Genomic DNA, 24424 nt, shown 5'->3' on the forward strand with positions numbered 1-24424 from the left:
GTTTAACTTTATCATTATGTTGTTTGTTTTTATTTCACTTTCTTAAATTAAAATGGGACATCAACAACACCCATGCTGTTTTTAGTATCAATGTAAAGATTTGTTGGCATTTCATTAATTAGCACATTTTAAAAATATGATTATTCTGTTCTAACAAAAGGAGTAATCTAAGTAAATTAAATGTATTTAGTAAAATATTTGCCAAACTTTGCTGTGATTCAGTTATAGCTATATGGACATAGAGTGTTATCCATACGCTGGATCCTTGGCATTCCAAGCGGACTTCCAGGACTTAAAGGAGCTTTGTTGAAGCTGAAAGAAAATACAAATTGTCTCCATTACTTTTTGAGTATTGGAGAATAAAGCTACTTTGAATAGATTTATAGAATAAACGAGTATTACTGATTTATTTCAGTTTAACTTTGGGACACGTGTCTCTAAAGTGTATTTGTCCGGCAACCTTTGAAGGCAGCGCTGGGGGCGGAGCTTGTTCTCCTACGTGACGGTGGGCTGGGCCAGTGACTAACAGTACAAACGTAGCTGCGACACGCAGCACAGCGAAATCAACAGCTAGCCTGTTGAAATGCCTCCCGGAGACCTCGACCCACCCCTCAGTACTCGTCCGTGGGAGCACATTGTTGTTTTACTTCACTGGTAGGACCGCGTGGAGACGGAATGTGTCCGGTAAAATGCCGACTTTTTGAGTTTTATTCCCCCGTTTCGCTCGGCGTAGCGAGGCAGAAGCAGCGGGTCTTTTTCCAAAGTTGACGGTTAGCAGCAGGGCGCGTGTGAAGGATCGGACTTAAAGGAGCAGTACACCCCGCTGCAGCCTCCCAACATGGAGAAGCAGCAGAGCGATCTGGACCGCGACAGACAGGTCTGTGAACTTTGTGGGAGAATGGAGAACCTTTTAAAGTGCGGTCGGTGCCGGAGTTCCTTCTACTGCAGCAAAGAGCACCAGAAGCAGGACTGGAAGAAACACAAGCTGATTTGTAAGGAGGCTGACAAGCCGAAACAGAAGCCTGGAGACGGTCCGTCGGCGGGGGACAGCAGGAAACAACGAGAAAAGAAAAGCACGGAGCAGGGGGATTCTGCAACCGTACCCCCATCTCCAAACACAGAAGCACCTGCTGACGGGGATGGACCGGGAGAACTGGGGTCCAACACCCCCACCACGCCTAACGGCCAGACCAGCCTCTCCCCTCAGAAACTGGCAACGGAGTGCATCGTCCCCTGCATGAATAAGCACGGCATCTGCGTGGTGGACAACTTCCTAGGAGCAGAGACCGGACTTTGCATTTTGGAGAACGTCAAGTCTCTGTACAAGACGGGCAGGTTCACAGACGGCCAGCTGGTGAGCCAAAAGAGCGACTCCACTAAAGACATCAGAGGGGACAAAATCACGTGGATAGACGGGACAGAGTCTCACTGCGAGAAGATCAGCTTCCTAATGAGTCGGATGGACGACTTAATCAGACACTGTAATGGCAAACTGGGGAACTACACTATAAACGGAAGGACAAAAGTAAGTATGACAGCAGGTACACACACACATCATCCTTAGTTGGATCAGAAACATTCATGCAGTCATCATGGTCTGTTGTGTTTCACTTAAAATGCATCATCCCTGACTTTTAGATGTACACTAATAATTCTGGTTTATTCATAATGTATTTATAACTCAAAACTGACCCTCTAGACCAGGGGTCTCAAACTCCAGTCCTCGAGGGCCGCTGTCCTGCAGTTTTTAGGTGTGTCACAGGTACAAAACGCTGGAATGAAATGGCTTAATTACCTCCTCCTTGTGTAGATCAGTTCTCCAGAGCCTTAATGACCTAATTATTCTGTTCAGGTGTGGTGCAGCAGAGGCACATCTAAAAGTTGCAGGACAGCCTGGAGGACTGGAGTTTCAGACCCCTGCTCTAGACTAAACATTAAGTCTGGTTAAATATTAGATTATTTCACGCAAAATCAATGAATCCCATACTTTTTTGTGTTAATACATATATGGGAGGTTATTTCAGATTTTCTCAAAAATTGTCATTTTTTTTGATTGGTACTAAACAGCTGCCTCACCCTTAATTGATGTGATGTGAGATTATCTGTCCATGATCTATACAGCGAGTAATAAAAAGTCACATTTACCATCATAAATAAGTGCAAATGAAAAGATGTTAAATATTTTTTTAATTTTAAGTATTCAGTTATATTTTTAACAGTTTAACGGGTTTTATCAATATATTCTGGCACACCCCGGCCTTTAAGAGCATTTCTGATCTTGATTTGGCCCAAAACGAAAATGAGTTTGACGGCCTTTTTATAAAGAGTTGAATGAAACCGAATCAACATTGTGTTGCACGAATCAGGTTTTCTTTTGGCCATTACCAATTTCCTATTCTCTTCTATTTTTGTCCATTTTTATTTCTGAAGGAATATACCATATAAAAGTAAGGGTTCACTGATTGTAGTTTTCTGACTGATCGCTGATTACCGATCTTTAATAAGCCTGACCTGCTGATACTGAGTTTTGTTGTTTGAAATGTTGTTGGCAGTGTAGCAGTGGTTGATTTCTCTTTTTTTGTTTTTTATACATTTGCAGAAATAGATAAGATCTGTGGATAATATCGGCTCCACATGTAAATATCGGCCGATCTATGATGTCCCTAAATTAAATTGGAGGCGATTTATCGGTGCACCACTATATAAAAGACAACATATGTGCTCCATGTTTTGTTGATTTAAATGAATAGAAAAAGCATTCAGATTTTTATTACTCAACAATGAGGGACAAATTGATTTACTGGTGACATCTTCATGTCATTTTGTTTGCTGATGAATGAGTCTTCAACAGGTGAATGGTTGATGCTGTAATCCTGGATTTAGCCAAGATAAATCATCAAAAGTGAAAATCATCAAAAGTGAAAAAGTCAACCAAGCTTTTCTTGGTTGACTGTGGCTTTTAGTTTTATTTGTCAATTATGAAATAGCAGGCAATTGACTTTACGTAGCAATTTTCTGAATACAGAAAAAATAAATATAGTCTTGTTTTAAGCTCATCAAAGTATTTGCTCTTGATGTATGTGTTTATAATCAAAAATAGAGGGGAGTTAATTTTTAAAGCATTTTGATGCGTTGGAGGGAATCTGATTTTTCAGTATTCAATCTGCCAATTGGTCATACTGGCTGATTTCAATCTGTGGCAAATTGATTGATGCATTTCTTTGAATGCATTTCTCTGAATGTCGACTTGCAAGCTTGTTTTTTATTTTCTTTCTGAATGTGCTATCCAACACGTAAAGGAAAAAAATGCGATAAAGATTTCTTCATGGATCGAATAGTTTTGTGTCTAAACAAAAAAAATCAAGAAATTACAGGATTGTCCTCATTTTAAAGGTGTTTGCATATGGTGTCTCCGTTCTCTGTTTTTTCTCTCTTTCTGTAAGTGTAAGAGCAGACTTTTAGGGCGTTTCTTGCATTCTCTTTTTAATTTATTTCTATCCATCCAATATTCTAATCTCCCTTTATTCCTCTTAGCTGTTTTAACTCTTTCTCCCTTTTTTCTGACTTCTTGCCCATTGCATTTGAAATGAGCTCAAAAAAGTTTTTTTTAATACCAAGTGGATCATTGTAACAACTTGTAAAAATGTATTTTTTTTATTTATACATCATGACATATGTTTTATATTGTATTTGATTTTTACTAAACTAAACAAAATTGCATCCAGACGCATCCGGTTGATTGATGCTCTAATTTAGCTTTTAACAAATCGTCCAAAATGCAACTTTGCTTTTTAGTTTGGACAGATTCAAAATTTTAAGATGCACTTTAAAGAATCTGTATGCAGTTTAGAATAATTTATTTCTGATTTGATGTCAGCGGGAGAGACTTGTAATGTTTCCCCAAAAACTTTTAAAAAAACATGCAGGTAACTAAAAATGAAATGAAACTTTATTTTGAACATGATGGTAGTATAAAATCATGCACAAGAACAAGGAATGCAAAGGACATATTTGTACCACAGTAATCTTAACATGTTCTCAAAGGAATAGGAAGAAGTAAGAAACTAAGTATTTTAAGGGTGTATGTTTTTATTGGATGAGACGCTAAAGCTCAGAAAGATGCAAAAAGAGTCATGAAAATGTACGCTACTGGTGTTTTTATAATATATGGTACAGGCTAAATGTAGAAAATAGACATAAAATGTGAAAATTTTGGTTAAAGCAGTGAATAAATTACAGGAACGTTGCTCTATAAGTGACTGACCCGGTCCAACACAGGCAAAATGTCCCACTGTTCAAATTAACAGCAACAATATAAGTGGTCAGATGGAGCCGTCCCACAGAAAGAGGAACGTTTCGGTTGTCAAAGTTCAAAGTGCACTGACCAGGTTGTGTTTCTTTCTCTGAGGCTATTTCTAAGACAACGATGTAAGATTTCCCATGGTTCCGATCAGGCCGAAACAAAGCTGGTTTGGCTTCTTCTTGGTCTTCGGCTTGCAGCACTTCTTTTAACCAGATCTGGTCGCTTTGACCTCTTCTCTTGAAACTAAACCCGGGAGGAACAGAGAGCACCTTTTCCTTTTTCACCTCTCATAGCGAAACACTGCATGTGCACAGCCAGGATTTAAGTGAGAAGAAGCTGACGACAGTCTAATACATTAAATTATCGTAAAATATACCTTTCCCAGGTACTTTCTATTTTATTTTTGACTGTAAAGGAAAGAAAAACTGATGGACACTCAAACAGAAGCCGTCTTTGTTTCTGAGCTTGAGTTTTTCCTGATTTGTTATTATTTTTTTTAAAAGATTTCTAAATTTAAGAAATAAAACGAAAAACAGAAATGTGAATCTTTCAGTGTCTAGTAAGGTGGCCCTGAAGTGCAACAAAACACTAAACACAACTACAAATTGAAAAACACAACATAATCAAGAAACACAAGAAATTTGATTCCGTTTTTTGTGCTCATGATAAAATTTAGAAATGATTTTCAAAGTTTTAAAGACAATTTATCTCTGATATTGACCAAATAGTATATATAAACTTTTAAATTCAAGGAAAGTTGAAAGAAATATTTTGTGGCATTTAGCAAACATAAATAATTTTGGTAATTCTAACTAACTTAAAAAAAGAGAAATTTGATCTGATTTAACTTCAGACAGTAAAGGGAAAATTTTATTTTTTTATTTAGTGTATGTAAATATTTGGGTTCAACTGTATGTGACTGATGAGGAAGAAACAAAACATTTATTTAAAACAATCCCATCATTTTCCATAATGTATCAAATTTATTATCAGGTTTAATTTAAACAAAAATAGGTTTGTGGATAAAATTCTGTAACTTAAATTACGGGTATTGCGTTAGCTTACCTGCCTGACATTAAATAAATTTAAAAAATTATTCAAAATATAATTTTACAAAAATTAAGCAGCCTTCACTCTAACATTGCACTGAGTTTTGTCTGAAAACAAAATACAGACTTTACAGTTATAGTGCATTTGTGTTTTGTAAATCTCTACAACTTTAAAGCAAAACTGCAGACTTTGTTCTTACACAAAGTGCATTTATATTAAAATATGAACAATCATCAGACAGAAGGAGCTATGCTTAGCTATGCGGTGGCCGAGTAGACATGTAATGCAATCTGCCGTACAATTTAAAACTCATTTTCAATGTAATTTTTTTTAGCATTTTTAATAATTTCAGAATTCCCAGGACTAGGAATTGTGATATTTGCTTTTAGATATTATTTAGTTTGATCCCCTACAGCTGGAATCATCATTCCCGGTAGGGGTTGACTTTCTCATCTGCTGCCCTTGCTGTTTTGGCAAACACTCGGCTGGACTATGACCGGCAGAAAATGGCATGACTTGCACAAATTGTGAGTCATGACTATCAGTGACTCAAAGGGATACAAAACAATGTCGGCGCATTTCAGATTGGAAGACACAGGAGGAAAAGATTTTGCCCAAATATGTATTTAATGCCATTGTGTTTGTTTCCGTTTCTCACTTGATAACATTCCACAGACGTTTCTCTGCATGTTGGCTGCTTTCTGTGTCCATTATGATATTATTAGGAAGTTTAAAGATTTTATAAACATGTTTGTTGTGCATGTAGAATGTTGATCTTGCTTCATGTTGAAGTTTTGGTTATGAGTACGGCTTCTCTGAAATGTGCAAGCATGGATCGGTTCCTGGCGGAGATGGTGACTCAAGTTTCAGACTCTGACTGGAGCGGCACTTAAGCCACAAAAACAAAGACTTCAAACTTAAGGCATGTTTCCACTAAGAGTTCTTGAATGTTTTTTTTTTTTTTCCCCCTCCAGTAATTATCCTCCCGGAACCGTTTTATCAACCTGGATTATTATGTGCGTTTCCACTGGATTGCTGAAACCTGGGCAGTTTATGTAGATTACGTTCTTCTATAGGACCTCGAATCTGAGAAAACGTCTTCACCCATGGCATAAAATTAGCTCAGAATGTGATTGAAAACAATGAAATCAAACACAGTTTCTCATATTGTTTCACAAGGTTTCCTCTAGAAAACTTGTTAAACCCAGTGGTAGGGGCACTCGGCAGTCATTCATCCAGCGGCCCTTCGTGTTTTTGAGTTAAGAAATTTTTAAAGTTGACATGACATTTGAAAATATCACTTGATAGTTATGTATGTGCAAGATTAATATCTGAACACCAACTATAAAGTGTTAAAAAATGCAAACATAAAAAAACCCTTAAATAAATAAGCAATGCTAAGTTTGGTGGGGACGCAAGTAAATCCTGGTGGCCCGCCAGGCTTATAATACACTGGGGAACCCCTGGTTTCATAGCATTTACCATTTAAAAGTCTTATTCTGCGTCTATAAAGCAAATGCATTGGTGGAGTGGGTTTTAAATGTAGCGTACCAGATTGGAAAACAAATCTCATGATCTAGTAACTTGGTTTTAAAGCAGTTAACATGTGAAGCTGAAATAAAATCAATCAAAATTGGGAATAGAGACTGATTTTTAATAATTAGGACCTGCAAGATAATTGATAGGCAGGTATAAAAACATTTATAACTATTTTAATTGTCCGGACACCAAAAATACCCTAATGTTTTGATACGCAGTGTGAAAAAAGACTTGGCACTACCGCAGAAGCTAACATGTAAAACTCTATAGTGTGAAAGCCCACCGCATGGCTAATACTATGCATACAGTGGAAATTGGTGGTGGCAGCTTCATTATGTGGTGATATTTGTCAGTGAAAACTGCTCAGGATAGATGGGAAGATGATTGCAGCAATCAAGGTTTCCACCAGTGTATTATAAGGCTGGTGGGCCACCAGGCTTTACTTGGGCCCCTACTAGGCTTGGAATTGTTAATTTATCTAAATCTTTTTAAATTATTGCCTTTTTTGAAAGACCTTATAGTTGGTGTTTAGGCATTAATCTTCCAGTAATGCATAACTATCAAGTTATTTTTTCAAATTTCCTGTCAACTTTAGACATTTTGTTTAACTAAAAAAACATGGCTGGCAGCTGTGATGACTGCCCTAGCACACCTCTCACCTGGTTTTGTGGGTTTTCTGGGGGAGACCCTGGCAACGTATGCTCCAGAGCATGTTTATTTACGCCTTAAATATCACTTAAGGCATAGATAAATGTTTAATTTATGAGCAGCAGAGTGACCCAGTGGTGACTTCAGGACAGCTTTGTAAATGTTTTTTTGCCAAACTGCAAATTGTCTTTTAAGAATCTCCTCTTGCTACTCTTGCTAACATGTTTGCACAAAATACAAATCTGTCTAGCATGCATTTTTGCAGGAATTTTCCTGGACTTTGCTTACTCAGTAGTTTACAAAGGCAATACAGTGATCGTGTTTTATTAGGCAGAAACCTATTTAATCCAGACTGAAGCAGAAGGTGACCTCTGACTCCCCTAACAGCCATACTGAAAGACGCATCCTGAAGTAATTCATCCATCATCATGTCTCCAACATAAAAGCATGTGGAGTAGCGTTAGCATCTGGGTTGTTTCAGCACAGATATCTGCTGCTAAAAATACAGTTTTCATGAAAATCAAGAATTTTGTGAAAGCTTAATTACCGGTAGTTATTATAAACAAGTACACCAACACTTGCAATAATAATATTCTAATGTCTTGAACCTTTCCAAAATAAGTTGCATGCATCCACAAACTGTTTTCTTGGGATTTTGTGGAACAGGTAAATGCAAAATAGTGCATATTTATGAAATGAAGTAGAAAAGCTACATGGCTTTCTCAGATATGTTTTTTTTTTTTAATTCAGAAACCATGTATCCAATTCTTTTCACCTCACAATTATGAGTTATTTTGTGAAAACCTAGTAAAATGCATTGAATTTTGTGGTTGTGATGTGGTAATAAATGGAAAAATCTGAGGAATACTTTAGCAATGAACTGCAGCATATCTTTTTTTTTTTTTTTTTTCTCACAGAAGAATTGACACCTAATGAATGAGTCAGTGGATCTATGATCTGAAAAAAGGAATCAAATTCTCCAAGATGTTTATTTTTTTATTTACTCTCCTAGTTTTTTGATTTACTCTCATTGTAATAAAATAAGAAAATATGCTGTCTAATCCAATGACTAAAAAGAAAGGAAGAAAATATTTGTAAAAACTGTCTTCTGGTATGTCGGCGTGTTGCACAACAGAGCTTATTTTCCGTGAAATCTTAACAATAATAGTAGGAAAGTGAGATACTTCTAGACACAATCCTTGCCCTCATGTCTGAGTTGTGGGTCGAAGGTGACTGCGTGTTTATTTTTGTCATTTTAAATGTGACAGACGAGGCGTGGGTGTGCGTTTTCATCCGGAAGTTGACCGTTGACCTAAATCCTGAAGCCTTGGAGGGTATGGGGAGGAAAGGAAGTCTTGTAATGGTGCTCGACTTGCACCGGAGCCAGCCGTACATTATGCTAAAGTCTTTCCTTCCTCTTGGAGCACCTTGCGTGCCACTTTTTTTCCTGTTTATTGTTTTACCCATCAGTCAGAGGGATTAGTCTGAGCATCCTTAATTGCATTCAAAGATAAATATTAGTTTGTGGTGAATTAAAGCAGAGCAGGGTTTATGCATTGAGGAATAATTAATTGTTGGGATTAGTAAATTAGTTCTTGCACCTTCAGAGGTGTTTGTTTATTGTTATTGGCCCCTTGTTGCTGAGGACAGAGCAAAAGAAGCATAATGTTGAAACTTATAAGATTTTATTGCAGCACTTTAAGATGTAAAGTATTCATACCCCTTAAACTTTTTCACATTTTTCTTATGTTACAAACACAAGATTGAATTTTTTTTATTGGGATTTTATGTGATAGATTTAACACAATGTAGTACATACATCGTTTCCCCCAGTGTATTACAAGCCTGGTGGGCCACCAGGCTTTATTTGTGCCCTCACCAGACTAAGCATTACCTTTTTTTAAGCCTTTTTAAAATGTTTGCATTTTTTAAGACGTTATAGTTGGTGCTCGGGTATTATCTTCCAATCTTTTATTAACACATCATTATCAAGTGATATTTTCAAATTTCCTGTCATCTTTAAACATTTTTTTAACTCTAAAATTTAACTCTGGATGAATGACTGCCCTAGCACTCAACCACCGGGCTTAGCAAGTTTTCTGGGGGAAACCTTGTACATAAAAGTGACAGGAAAAGGATGCTTGTAAGCATTTCTTTTGAAATAAACATCTGAAAATAGTGGTGTGCATTTTGTATTCAGTCACCTCTGCTCTGATATCCATAAACAACATGCAACACCAACGTCCGCCTTGGGAATTTCCCTTATTACTAAGTGTTAATGTTGAGGTTAGGGATGACATTGTGGAGACGATACATGGTACGTTAATATAAGTAGCTAATATTGCAGTTCATGCAGTTCTTGGAAGTATTGATATCGCATACAATCAAAATCTGATAGTCATAAATCTTGAATAAATTGTTCAGCCTTACTGCAAACCTACCAAAATGTACCAATCTACCTATACTGACATCTGGACAAGTATAAAAAAACTTAACCTTTTGGCCCTACATACAAAAAAAACTGTGTGGCATAATACTAACACTGCACATCAACCCTGGCAGCACCGTCAATGCTGTGTGGATACGTATCCAAAGCAGGATTAATTTTTTTAATACTTTCCAAGTGCTTATTGCTTTAGAGTAACACAAATAACATATATTTTTTTAATTAGTCAGGCTGTCCCCTTTTACATGGTCTGTAATCAGTCATTTAGTATTTGCGTTTCCATTACAAATGTCTGAAAAACTGCAGTGGAAAAACACAATTTCACAGCTGCAATGTTTCCATTAAATTAGAAACAGTTAAAATCTCACTTGAATAAATTTGTTCACGTGATGTCATGAAAGGAACACGCCTCTCCATGATGCTCCAACTACTTCCTGCTGTCTTCTTCTTCTCCGTGGTTTGCACCAGTGGCAACATCTGGCTGTTGATTATGTAACTCGTTTGATGCAAAAAAAAAAGTTTTCAATGCAGTTTTACAAAATATACCAATTTCGATAAGCCAGTAAACCATCTCATCATAGCGTAATCACTTTTTTAAATCAAAAAAGTTTTTTTTTTGATATGTCAAGTTGTGCAGTCAGATGGCCAATGGAAACACAACTGATGTAGCCTTAATAAGAATGATGACTGATGTTTTAGTTTCCAAGGAGAGTCATAATCAGAGGAGCAGTCAGGAGGCTGTTGGTATCTCTGGAGGAGGTGCAGAGTTTCAAATCTTTGGTTTTGTCAAAAGGGTTTGGCTGTTAGTTGTGTGTACTGTGCAAATCTGGCTTTTAGGAAAAAGTGACAAAAAAAACATTGTTGGGAAAACAAAACTCACACTCAAAGTTACACAGCAGATGTGGAGTAAATTGATTTGTTCAAATGAAACCAAAACTGTGAAACATAATTGTGGCAGCATCATGCTGTGGAGGAATGCTTTTCTTCAGAAAATGGAGAGAAGCTGGTCTTATACATCCTCACTAGACCTAAAACACTTCTTAGATTAAACAAGAAGCAGAATGGAAACACGGTTTGTTTGTTAGATTGAGTTTATACCACATAATTAACCTTTATTAATTCTTAATCGGCTTATCTTAACTTTTGTGAGTTTAGTAAATCAATGACTTGCTTTTAGAGCATTCACATATTGCCAATAAACTATATTTCTGCTGCAGTATTTCAAAGGTAATGCTAATATATGTCCCCTATTGTTCAAACCCAACTGTAAACACTACAAGGGTAAAGTAGGTCATTTCTTTAAACGGGGATTTCCTTTAAGGCGACACTGTCGCATGAAACGGCAAGGTCTTGCGGCCTGTGACCTGAACCGTCTTCATTCCCACACTCCTCCCTGCTACAAGGTCTCAATCCCAACTGTTTGTGCTCCATGTTTGGATAAGCATCTCTGCTGTGAAGTGAGCAGATCCCTTTTAGCTTTTCCGTTTCGCCACACCCCGCTTCATGGCTCACATCAGTGGATGCAGGGCGATGAATTGATACCGCTCCGGTGATCGGGTTGTCCTCAGCAGTGATCGGGTCAGTCGTGTTTGGATGTTGGTTTGTTAATGAATCATAACAAATGTGAGTCAATAAAGTTATTCTTCAATCAACTTTGCTCGGCTAAAATTAAAAAAACGGTTACATTAACAGAAACCATTTGCTGTCCAGCGAATGGTTTCTGCTAATGTTATTTTAAGTTTAATAGACAAATTAGCATTTGGAGAAAGTACTTTTAGAGAGTCATTAATTTAAATGGCTATGTTGATGCGCCATAATAATTATAAAAGAACTTCTCTATAAAATAAACGTTAAAATTTATCACAAGTAATCAGGTTGGAGGTATTCCATTTTACCTCCTGGAACGAGTTTATGTACAAAAATATATAATTGGTTTAATTCGGTAATATACAATGACTCAAATACAATAACGCATTTCAGTTTAGTCCCAGTAAAAAAAATTTTTATTAAGTTCGTTTGGTAGTTTTTATATTTGACATTGAGTCACTAACTTTGGAACAAACTTTAGATTGAAGTTGATTTGCACAATCAACTTTGGAAAATGTTTTTTTGTTAAAGAACACTTTGAATCTTATAAATAGTTTTATACAGCTCCAGGGCCATTTCACCAACTGCACTGTATGATTTGCCATTCCTTCTCTGCCCACTTAAACATGTCACCCCTTGAAGTGCTTAACCCTTTATTGATTTATTCGCCCTTGTTTTTCTATAGCGTTTTTAATATTTGCACAGATTTTATTTCCGGACCAGTAAAGGTGCTTTCACACCGGTTCACTTTAGTTTGTTTTAATTCACTTAATCTCTGATGGACACCATAGAATCGAACTCTGGTCTGCCTAAAAATGTAGGTCTCGGTTTGGTAGAAGTGAACTCTGGTGCGGTTCGAATGCATATGAATGCTAACTGGACCAGAGGCTGCTCCAAAAGAAGGAAGTGGTCCAAATTGCAAGGTATTTTGGGTAAATGCAACCAATACAAGCGTGCAAGTCTAGCACTAGCAGGAGAAATGAGTCGTGGATTTTTACAAATGACAACAGAGAAATCTGACGCTACTCCATTTTTTACATTTCACAAAAAAGGAAGTTGTACTCAGTGTCTTCTTCAGAGGTTTCCGTCACGTTTCTTTAACAGATTCTTGGTGCAGCGCCACCACAGGCTTGGAGGTGAACAGCGAACCATACCAGCTGGATATGTAACAAATGTTACAACTTCAGTTCCCAATCAAACCGAGTCTACTGGACTATTGGGTGTGAAAATGCCCTAAAAAGTCGGGTAGTTAAAAAGGAGAATTGAGCCATTTACTTTCTGATCTGTATCATGTAAACTCAATTATTACTTTCATTATTTCCTTTTGATGATGGTTGATCATGTTTGCACCAAGTTAACATGGCTCCATTATGGTCTTTGTCTCCATTCTGGCCTCATTGAAGGCCCCTCGGAGCTTGGTTTGGTGACCTCTGTTCCTCCAGTTCCCTGCACGGAAACACCAGTTGGCCTCTGAAGCTGTGCTTGTGGAATGTAAACAAACAACATGAGGAGCAAGGTCAGCCGCTTAATGAGGGCCGCAGTGGAACGCGGAAGAGTAAGTGGCTGAAAGAATGGGAGCACAAGTGGATATATAGGGTTAGGGGTGGAGATGGAGAGGGAATAATATCCAGCGGAGAGCAAAGGTGTCAATTTGAGACGGAGGATTGGTCTGAACCGTCTAAGAAATTTAACATCTATGGTACACTAATGTTTTAAATGTACCTTCCTCTATATTTTGTGCCTTTATCAAGGTTTTTGCTCCTACCTGAATAAGGGTTTGATCTTAAGATGCGTCTCTTCTGTGTGCTTCAGCTTGTTGGGTCTCATGACCAGATCAAATGAAAGGCAAACTGGAATTAAACAGCACTTCATACCAGGTTGGCATATCCACATAATAGCAGAATGTCATGTATTTTATGTGAATAAATTAGGAACGCGCGTATTTTGAGTGCATTTCTATTTGTTTTTTTACTGTGAAGATGTGAAAGTTGATCATAAAAAAATCCCAGCAAGTTCATAATAAATAGTAATATATGTTATATAGTACCGTAATCAGTGTTGTTGATAAAATTTTTGGATTTTGAAAATTTTATTTACGGAAATGCACTCATTGGGTTTCTGTAGTTCAGTGACGTCAGCACATCAAAGGCCCTCCGGTTTGTTTTTTATCAAGCATTTTTTTTTACAGCTTTTATTTATTTGGACTTCGAACTCTACGACAAAATATAAGAGCCAGGCTAGGATTTTTATTTAATTTTTTATAGAAATATAGTCGCAGTTATAAGAATACAGTTGTAGTAGCACAAGAATAAAATCAAGTTTTAATATTAAGTCGAAATATTGGAAGAATAAAGTAGTAATTTTATGAGAACTACAATATGAAAAATAGATAAATTCAATGTCTAAACTTTTTTCTTAATAAAGCGACTTTTTTTCTCGTGATTTTCAGATGAAATTGGTAAAATTGTATCTTTGCTCGTTAATATTGCTGTAATTAAACAAAACTTTACATAGCCTGGTCCAAATACTCCATCGTACAACTCAGGGAAGAGGTAATTGAAATGAAAGCTGCTTTTTGACAATTTAATTTTAAGAAAAGAAAGCGAGAAAAATAAATATGGTAAGAAAAAGAGCTTTTATTAATAAGATTCTGGTAAACCCCTCCAGCTGGTGCAGATAAGTGTGTTTTAAAGATGAGCTTTCCCTTTACATGCAGTGAAAGGCTGTGTCCGCCAAAGCTTGCCCTCTCTCTCCGTCTTTCTTCCCCCCCTCCCTCTCTCTCTCTCTCTGTCTGTCACCTTAAGTCGGCCCACACACAGCCCTCACACACATTTGAATCCACACTTGACCCATCTCTAGCCTTGCAGTGTGAGCCCGGGAGTGGGAGGGGTGACATAGCGGAGGATAAGCCAACCTTCCTCACGTTCTGCACGTAGCACAACCATTAAAATACTGCTCCCTCTGGAGGGAGGCCAGGAGTCAAAGTTTACAGCAGTTCACTCCTCCCTGTGAGTTGCAGACCCACCCCTGTGCTTTCACCGTCTGTGCCCCTCTTTCTCTGCCCTTCTCTTTTACTCACAAAAACAACAAAAAAAGAAATCCTACTATATCGCCTTTTACACACTGGAAGCCCTTTTGTTGGCTGTGCGTGTGCCTCACTCAGAAGTAGTTTCTTCCAAGAACCACCCTTCCTCTCCTCTCTTCTCCTCTTTTTTTTTTTTTTTTTTTTTTTAATGTTGGCGCAGCCAGGCTCGGCATCGCCACCCCCCTCCTTCTCTTTATGCTGTAGTTCTGTTGTTTTCCAGCTTTGAAGGCCCTGATATCGTGCATTCCAGCGTTAACCTGCATCTCCAAAGATGTGAGCACAATGCCGACTGACGCAAGCAGCTCCGATCAGATGCGCAGCGAAATAAGATGGAGACGTGCGCACGTGTGATGTGAATGACTTTGCTTGTTCTCGCTGGAGGACTTCTTTAAATCCAACTCGTTCTTTCATTTTCTGCACACCTTTTGCTTTCAAATGCTCATACACCAATAATGTCTTTTTTATTAAAGAAGAACCGGTGAAGAGATTTAGTCTGTTTATAATAATGTTGCTATGGCTTATGTTGATGCAAGGTCTTGAAAGAATGTGGCCCGACTTGTCTTTTGCCCACCGTATCACTGTTGATGCTGCAGTGCATGAGGGCTGATCTGCTTGTGTTGGTGCACGTTTACCAGTCACCTCAGATCCACGTTCAACTCAGACACTGTTGCTGTATTTAGCCATGCACTTCCTACTCCTGTCAGGGTAAACAGCAGTGTTTGCGTCTCCAAACCATTCACATTTTTGCTCCTTTAGTTTTTTTTTATTTTTTTGTTAATGAGATGCCAGAAAATGTTGCAGAGCAGCTGTTGGGTATTTCCAGTTGCCGGCAGAAAGAAAGTTTTCCCTCGCTTTAAACCATTTCTCTTCATGTCAGTTTTAAAAACTCTTAATTATTTATAGCATTTTCCTGGTCATTGCACTTTTTAAAAGCTGTTCTTATGTGACTTTATGTCTCTGTATGCCTGTTACAATACCATATTTTGCTGGACGATAAATTGTCCCAGAAATTATTGGAATAATCAATAAAGTTGGCATTTTGAGACCATTTTTAGTTAATATAATGAAAGTCTTCCCTTGCTTAAAACCATTTCTCTTCATGTTAATTTTAAAAACTATAATTGCTTTTAGCATTTGCCTACTTGTTGCACTTTTTAAAGTTGTTTATATGTGGTTAGATGTCTGTAGTCCTGTCACGATACCAAATTTTCCTGGACGATAAATTGTCCCAGAAATTATTGCGATAAACAATAATGTTGTTTTCAAGTAATATTATGATAATTCACCCTCTCAAAAACTAATGAACATATTTTTTTTTACATTTTCTCAGAAATTGAGACTTCTAAGAATAATATCAATCTCCAACTTTGAAAAACGGATGTTCATTTTAGTTAAATTTTATAAACTAGTAAAAATATATTTTTATGCATCTCTTATTAACACTGTAGGAAACATATTCTTTAAAGAGGTTCCTTAGTGCTGTGAATGAAAGATTTGGTCAAAATTGCACATAAAACTATTGTTTTGATTAAAGGCAGCCATTTTGGATTATGTTCAGTTCAGTTTATTATGGGTTCTTTTGCCCATATCAAACTTCAACATTTGCATTTTTGAGTAAAAATGGAATATAAATAACCTTTCATGTTCCAACCAAGTAAACAACACCACATATATATTTTTTAACAAAGCATGAAAAGCTTAAAATGTCCAAATCCTTTAGTATTAAAATGTCTGTCATGGCATTTTTAAAACGTCATAAAATGTTTAAGAACCACTGCTCACATTCTTGAGATTCTTTTGATGCAACTTTATTAACCTTTATTTTCTACTTCATTTCCTTATGGAAGCTTTTTGTTTTCTGCAGCTTAAAAATGTTTAAATAAATGTATTTTATTTTCCTGTTAGTCCCAGACTGTTCAAGTTATCGCTTGTGCTTTTTCGTTTTCCTGCGGGGTATTTCTGTACTTCACCAGAGCCAGGAATCAGCATGCTGTTTATTCCAAGAAATATACAAGAACTCATGGCTTTGGCTGCCAACTCCAAAGCAGATCATAGAAGTCTTACTACAGCAGGAAAGGGCAAAGGGAAGTCATGCAGGACAATATCCTTGGTTTATTTCCTCAAATGTTTCAAAAGATTATTATGGGGCAGCTGGGTAAATGTGGCCTGTGCTTGTATTCATCTTCAGGTGAGGAAACTCTGCATTCAGAGTTTGAACATGCTGACTTGAGTTTTACTCGCACCTTTATGTTCATTAATTTTGAAGGCAGGTGACTGTTGGTTTCCCTGGTGCTCTGTTTGTACTAATCACATTTTTCCATCGCTCCCTCTTCAGGCAATGGTGGCCTGTTACCCTGGGAACGGAACAGGTTATGTGCGCCATGTGGATAACCCCAACGGCGATGGACGCTGTGTCACATGCATATATTACCTTAATAGAGATTGGAATGCCAAGGTATGAGAAAACGCTTTATCAGGGTTTTTTTGAGAGTTCACAAAGTGTTTGGTTTATATACTTGTAGAATAATGTCAGAATTTTAATATTCTATAATTAAAACAAGAATATTCATTTGTTTTCCCTAAATATTCACATAAATGTGTTTAAGAGTAGATTTGTATTGTTTCCTGGAATTTTTGGTGCAGATTGAGTTAAATATGTTTTTACTTTATAAAATCACAACCTTCTAGAATAAATTGGTTTGGCTACACTTTACTTCATGCTGTGTAACCACACCAGCCATCTAAAATAATCTTAAAATGCCTCAAGTCAAGACCAGAAAATAGGGCTGAAACAATTAATAATAATTAATCAATTATTAAGATAATCATCTAATTTAGTAATCTTTTACTAGCTAATTAGAGTACATGGGGTTTAAGAAATGCAGATTGCTGAAAAAACCCATTCAGAGCAGCAATTAAGTCAAAACTGTACAAAATACATAAATGTACATTTTGTATTCAAGACAAAAATACCTTTCTCTGCAAATAGAAAACCTCGGGTGAAATAAAGGTCGGCTACGTTACTTCATTTTAATCAATCAATCAATCAAATTTTATTTGTATAGCACATTTCAGCAGCAAGGCATTTCAAAGTGCTTTACATCATAACAAACACAGAATCACAATGCAATATAGAATCAATCATTAAGTCAAGTTAATGACTTAATGATTTTATTTTAGGCAATAAAATGTCTATTTTATTATTTAAAAATGTTTTTTAATGTATTTCTAGTATTTCATAAACATTAAGTAGTTAAGTGAAAAATCTGTGGAAAGTCCCAGGATTTTTTTTTATACGATTAATCATCTACTAAAATAACTGTAATTTGCAGCCCTATAAAGAAGCATATTACTCTTTTATTTCTTAATATTGCAACTAAAAGATGTGATGATGACGTAAGAAGGTCTTCAGAATGTCTAAAAGTGAATTTTTCCATGGGAACTTTCTTCAGATTAAGGAGATCAGAGCAAATTTATCAACGCCTAAGCAGCAATAAGTCGGACCTACGAATTATTGCGAATCATTCAGTCGCCATGGTAACCAGCTCTTGATGGATGGGGCTGATCTTCACCACTTCCACTAACATTCAGAACGGTACCAGGTGAAAGGGATTTGGCGTAAACCCACCGTCTGATGAAGAGACTTCAGCCTCCAGCCTGCTTGTGCGTCCAGGTTGACGAGCGTTGCCATGGATATGGGCAAAAACAAAAAAACAGAAAACAGTGATACAATCATTGAGGGGTTGCTTCTGGCCACAAATAAAGAGTGATATGAAAACATTAAGAGGAACTTCTTCAAACGATCAAGGCTCAGTTTATTGATATGTTTGTTGACTTTCTGCGTGTTTTCCAATACTGTGGAAGAAAATACTGATCGGTTGTAGCAGAAATTGGGATAGACTCCAAACACAGATAGCACAGGAATGTGTCAACATTGGTCAAGATTTAGCCAGATTAGTGGAACAATAATAAATAAATATTTACTGATGTAATAGATTTTATGCTTTTGGCTTAAAGATCCTTTGAAATCTTTGTAATTGTTCTTCATTACACTATGCAACGTATCAAAAGACGTAAAAATGTAGCAGCCAGAAAACATCTGTCCCTTTTAGCCATAAATGTTTATCAGACAGATGATATTTTAGCATATTTTCAGAGATAGAGGTCTCTACCCAGTACTGTTTGACGATAATCCAGATTAGTTTCAACATGGCTGGTTCAGGAATTTTAAAAATGTATCAAATATCCAAGGTTTCCCCCAGAAAAGCTGCTGAGCCCGGTGGTTGGGGCGCTCAGCAGTCATTCATTCAGCAGCCAGTCGTGTTTTTGAGTTAAAAATGTTTAAACTTGACAGGAAATTTGAAAATATCACTTCATAATTATGGGTTATTGGAAGATTAACACCTCAACACCAACGATAAAGTCTTAAAAATGCAAACATTGAAAAAAAACTTACATAAATAAGCAATGCTTAGCCTGGTGGAGGCACTAGTAATACTTAGTGACCTGCCGGGCTTTCGATACATTGGGGAAACCCAAAATATTTATTCCTGGGTGTAATAGTTCACATATCTTTGTTAAATTATCGACAGTAGTTTCCAATCTGCATGACTTACGCACACAAATCAGTTTCCTGATCTCTTTACAAGCTGGACCTTTAACCCAAAACAACTTTTTGACTTTGGACTATAGTTTTTACTATCGCTGGTCGTATATTCATCAATTTTCTTTAGATATAAACTCCTAATTCAACACTACTTTTATGATTAGACTATAAGTTGTTGTGTTTTTGTTTTTTTATTTTTTTGTCCAGACTGATTTGTTATAACCCAACTCTACCTCTTTGTTTTGACTTTGGGGTTGTGCGTTTCACATAGCTTTCCTTCTGGATGCATCAGTTTTCTGTTTTGACCTATGCACCTTTAAACAGTAAACAAGTGATGTGGCCTGTTTTGGGGTCAAATCACTAAATGTAAAAGTAGCTAACAGATGTCTGCAAGTCCCTTTTTTTAACCATTTTTCTCTGTTTAAATTGGTCAAGAAAGACTGGGTTTGCCTGTTTATCATTTTCTGTCCATACCTACAGAAGTTACAGTGTGGATTGTGTTAACTAAATCAGTTTGTTACATGATATCTGCAGTGTTCATGCAGCTCATCCTCTGACTTGTAGATGAACTTTGCTCTAGATCACAGATGGTTACATACAACAGCAATCTGGTTTCTCATCTGCTGCTTATTAGCCAAGACCATGTTTGTTGAGCAGCCTGATTCTGTGCAACAAACTTGTTTTTTATCCAGTATTATGAATTATCATTTATAAAGCACATTTAAAAGCAGAAGTTTGCCAAAAGTGCTGCACAAAAGCAAGACCAATCCAGGAATAGACATAAAAAGTTAAAAACGCTCTCAAGACAGTAACAAGAATTTAACTCGCACTGGACCAAACAGCATTAAAAAAATTAAATGTTTTAAAAAGAAACATTTGAGAAAAACAAGAAGAGATTTAACTTTAACTTTTCTGTGCCACTACAAACCCATTTTCAGCTGAAACAAAATATTTATAAGTGGGAAAGAATTTTTTTAATCGATACAGAGTGCTAATTCTTCAGAATTTAATATAAAAGAATTTATACTATATTTGCCCGTTCTTTTTTTGAAACATTGTCAAAGGTCAGTCAAATTGGATTGAGAGAGACTGGGAATCTCTTACCAAAGACTCCCAGTTGTATTTAGTTGTGGGCTTTGACTAGGCCACTCTAATACATGGATATGCTTTAATTTAAATTATTCTAATAAAGCTCTGACTGAATATTTCGGGTCATTGTCCTGCTGGAAGGATGAACTTCTGCCCTCGTCTCAAGTCTTTATTGAAGACGTCTGAAGGTTTTTGGTTTCACTGAATTTTCTTTAGGGGTATCAGCGTAAAAGCGTCTAAATCCAAATACTGTCCTCAGTTTCAGATGTCAACTGTATGATTTTCTGGAATATCCCAAACTTTCCCAGTAGAAAATGTAGAGTTTTTCTTTTCTTTGTTGTCGTACATTAGTTTGGTTCTGGTCCTGCACGTTTACGTTCACATGATTAACCGCCAGTAAAGTGGCGAATAAAGGCCCTGTTTTTCAGAATGAGCCCTGATTTACTGTAAACCTTGATGCGAAAGATAAACAGCTCTACTGGTTTCTGCAGCGGCGGCACGTGACTTCCTCTTGTGAAAGCTTCTCTCAGATGTCATGAGGGTGTCAGGATTTTACTTCTCTGGCAGATTTTACCATGTTGCTATCACCAACCATATCAGCTTTTATCTGATCATACGTATTAGCTTAGAAAAGATAGATGTATTATTTTGAAAAGGAACAAGAAAAATATCTGTGCACATGATGGCAATTATCCTGCATGACCTTTAACCCACACATGTTTTGTGCAGGTCAAACAGGTGTTAAACTTTGGTTCTTTTTTCTTTGACCCTATTGAGATTCCAGTGTCTCTGATTAATTTGCTGTAGTCACACCACCGGTATTCCCCCTATTCAACACGCTTCAAATGGGAATAACATTACATGCGAACCGAAAGGCGTGAGCGTTTTCAGCACGTAAGGTTTGCGTGTGAAGAGAGGGTCCTATCATATCAGCAAAGTGAGAATTTAAGCAGCAGCAATCTGCTTTTTCACTCTCCAGGTCCTTTATCCAGCGAGAGCAGTTTTCCTGTGGGTTATTCTTCCTATCCCTCCACAGGAAAGCTGTCCCCTGCTGCTGCTTCCTATCCTGGGCTTTTCTGCGAGCCTCGTGTTGCTCTGCCTTAAACGTTCTCGCTCCTCTTTGATCTGGTTTAGATGGCTGACGGTCCCTTAAATCAGTGTTTCCCAACCCTGGTCCTCAAGGCACACTGTCCTACATGTTTTAGAGGTTTCTCTGCTTTAATGTGCCTGATTCAACTGATTGCAGTTCAACAAACACCTGTTAATCAGTCATCAATTGAAATCAGCTGAACTGAAGCAAGGAAATGCCTAAAACGTGCAGGGCAGTATGCCCTGAGAACCAGGGTTGGGAAACACTGCCTTAAATAACCTCCTACAGGTACAAGTAGGTTAAAAAAAAACTATTGTCAAAGTCAGTTTCTGTTATTTACTTAAAAAAGTGAACTCATTACATCCAGGGACTGATAAAGTCCTGGTTTACTTGTTAATAATTGTGGTTTAGAGAAAATCAACACAGAGTTGTGTTTCCAAAAACAAAACAAAAAATCCAGTTTTTCCTTCATGGGGAAAAAATGCTGACTGGAGAGATTTTCAGCATCATCACTGAAACCTGAGCGACAAAATGGTCATTGCAAGAAGAAGCTTGGGAAAAGTTGAGTGGAAAGAAAAACTGGCAGGAAACTATTGAGAGAGATGACTTACGATTATATTAGTAATCCATCATTTCTTTTATTTCATAAATTGATAATATGCTAATAATCATTATCATTAACAATTAATGAATTACTAATTGGTGATATTATTATTAATAATAATATTTTTAATATAATGATATTAGTAATATCAATTATATTAATAATACTAATTATTAGAAATATTTCTAATAATAATAATAATGCAATTAACCGGACAAGAAAATTGTCCCATTCTGTTGATTTTTTTTTTATTTAATCACTTAAGATTATATTATGCAATATTAGACTTAAAAATGAAACTAAACTGATTCAATGTCCTTTTTAAACAAGGAAACAAAAAACATTATTTTGCCTAAAATGCAATAACATTCCTTTAATGTCCACCTAATCAGTTGCAGCAAATGATGCAACTAAACAAATAAGAAAAGCTGAGTCATTTCTGCTTAATTTAACATCAATACAATGTACAGCTAAATGCAAAATGGATGTTTTTTGTGCAGTTTTGCCTTTTTTACTGCAGGTTATCTTTAAGTCTGTAAATATTCCAGTTAATTAGTTATTTCAATAACGGATTAATCCAGTTGTTTCTTTTAATGCAAAGTGTTAACCGCAGCTGTTCAATACATCAAAGGTTCTATGTCCAAAATTTTTAATGGAAAGTTGAGTGGAAGGAAAACGTGTTACAGTTCGAATTGCTTTTTGACCAATGTGGATGTTCTACAGTAACTTCTGGTTTAGGGAGATGTGTTGGTGTTTTATTCCAAACCGTATCTAATGTCGATGCTCCTCTGCTGTCAGGAACACGGCGGCCTGCTGCGAATCTTCCCTGAAGGAAAGGCCCAGTTTGCTGATATAGAGCCAAAATTTGACCGGCTGCTCCTCTTCTGGTCAGACAGACGAAACCCCCACGAGGTCCAGCCCGCTTTCTCTACAAGGTCGGCCTGAGACTCTGCACTCTGCGCTCAGTGGCTTTTCTGTGGCTCACCTCGTTTCCTCCCCGTCTCTCTGCAGGTATGCCATAACGGTCTGGTATTTCGATGCAGACGAGCGAGCCAGAGCTAAAGAAAAGTACTTAACAGGTAAGACTCACTGCTTTTTGGCTCCTGTGGTTTCATTGTTTTCCTGGTCTTTCCTCTGATGGCTCCTCTGTGTGCAGGTGCAGGAGAAAAGGGAGTAAAAGTTGAACTCAACAAATCATCGGATTCCAGCTAGTAGGACGACTGCAAACATCCACTAAGTGCTCTATCCTAAGAAAGTGGCCTACAGAGATCATGTGTGCAACTGAAAAATCTTAATCTACATTAAGAAAAACAAAATAGGAGTACAGAAATCAAATATACTTTACACTTAATCTGGACAGTGAATGTCATAACATTGTACTGAAAGGGATTGTATGCTTTTTTTTTCTCCTCTTATTAACAGAGTATGCATCTACAGTGCAGCTGAGCTGACTAAAATCAACAAAAAAAAGCTTTAGATCCTCATAATTTGTTGATTTCTTAAAGGTACAGTGTTTTACTTTTCGTGTTATTTTCCTCGCATCAAATGGTTTCATAGGAAAGCTTCATCATCCATGTCAGTTTCCAGTAAGTTCAGGAATTATGGACATAAAAAAAACAACTAATTTCTGCCAGAACTGCTTTGTTTTTAAATCTGCAGTGTCAGGTTTTAATGGCCTTGTTTTTCTCACTCAGTAACATGAACTGTTTGGAGCTGCAGAAACTTACATAAACATCATGACTGAGTGGGATGCAGTGAGACCTGCTGTGATCTGCTCAGTGCAAAGTAGAGTGCGCCCTCTGCAGGACACTTGTGTACAGCACCTTTATGCTTGTGCCAATTTTTTGTTGGTTTTTTTTTTTTTTTTTGGATCTGTGGATGAAAATAAGTTGCTGCTGCTGTGGCCGGATATCTCCAGGTCTCAACCAGGCATGGGCCGGCATGAGATTCACACGATGTGATAGAGACGACTGAAAATAGCACCGCTTCTTTGTAACAAAACAAAAATACAGTTGTTTTCAAAATAATAGCAATATGTCTTAAGAAGTGTTTGTTTTCATACATGGAAATTAACCTGCAGGTTTCTTTAAACAGTTACTTTAAGAACAGAAAATGCTTGAAGATTTAGCTTTCCAGTGAGCTGCCGAGCTAATACTTAGCTATGAGTTAATCAACCTGACACCTGTGGACAAGATGATTGGACTACTACACGATTCGTTTAAATTTAAAGCTGCAGTACGTAACTTTTATAAAAAAATGTTAAAACTTTCACCATGTTTGGACAGTATAATATTAGAAGGATAATCTGTGAAAAGATCAATTTCCTCCACAAAAACAACCAATCAGAGGCAGTAGGAGGGTCTTAGAGCTGCCAATC

At 36.9% G+C, this 24424-nt stretch overlaps 1 protein-coding gene across 1 annotated transcript; it reads left to right on the top strand.

Moving 5' to 3' along the window:
- Positions 1 to 521: 521 nt before the first annotated feature.
- Positions 522 to 23926, top strand: egln1a (egl-9 family hypoxia-inducible factor 1a). Its single transcript, XM_032553355.1, has 5 exons — positions 522 to 1525; positions 16994 to 17113; positions 22846 to 22982; positions 23059 to 23126; positions 23204 to 23926. The coding sequence occupies exons 1-5, from the start codon at positions 839 to 841 to the stop codon at positions 23257 to 23259; spliced, it is 1068 nt and encodes a 355-aa protein (XP_032409246.1). The 5' UTR covers positions 522 to 838; the 3' UTR covers positions 23260 to 23926.
- The last annotated feature ends 498 nt before the right edge of the window (positions 23927 to 24424 follow it).

This window comes from Xiphophorus hellerii, chromosome 22 (assembly GCF_003331165.1).
Source record: "Xiphophorus hellerii strain 12219 chromosome 22, Xiphophorus_hellerii-4.1, whole genome shotgun sequence".
Lineage (NCBI taxonomy): Eukaryota > Metazoa > Chordata > Actinopteri > Cyprinodontiformes > Poeciliidae > Xiphophorus > Xiphophorus hellerii.

Excerpts from the sequence above, each read along its gene's own strand:
- egln1a (XM_032553355.1), top strand. The coding sequence starts at position 839 with ATGGAGAAGCAGCAGAGCGATCTGGACCGCGACAGACAGGTCTGTGAA. Across the intron at positions 17,114-22,845 it reads ATAGAGATTGGAATGCCAAG|GAACACGGCGGCCTGCTGCG; the intron begins GTATGAGAAAAC and ends CTCTGCTGTCAG. Across the intron at positions 22,983-23,058 it reads CAGCCCGCTTTCTCTACAAG|GTATGCCATAACGGTCTGGT; the intron begins GTCGGCCTGAGA and ends GTCTCTCTGCAG.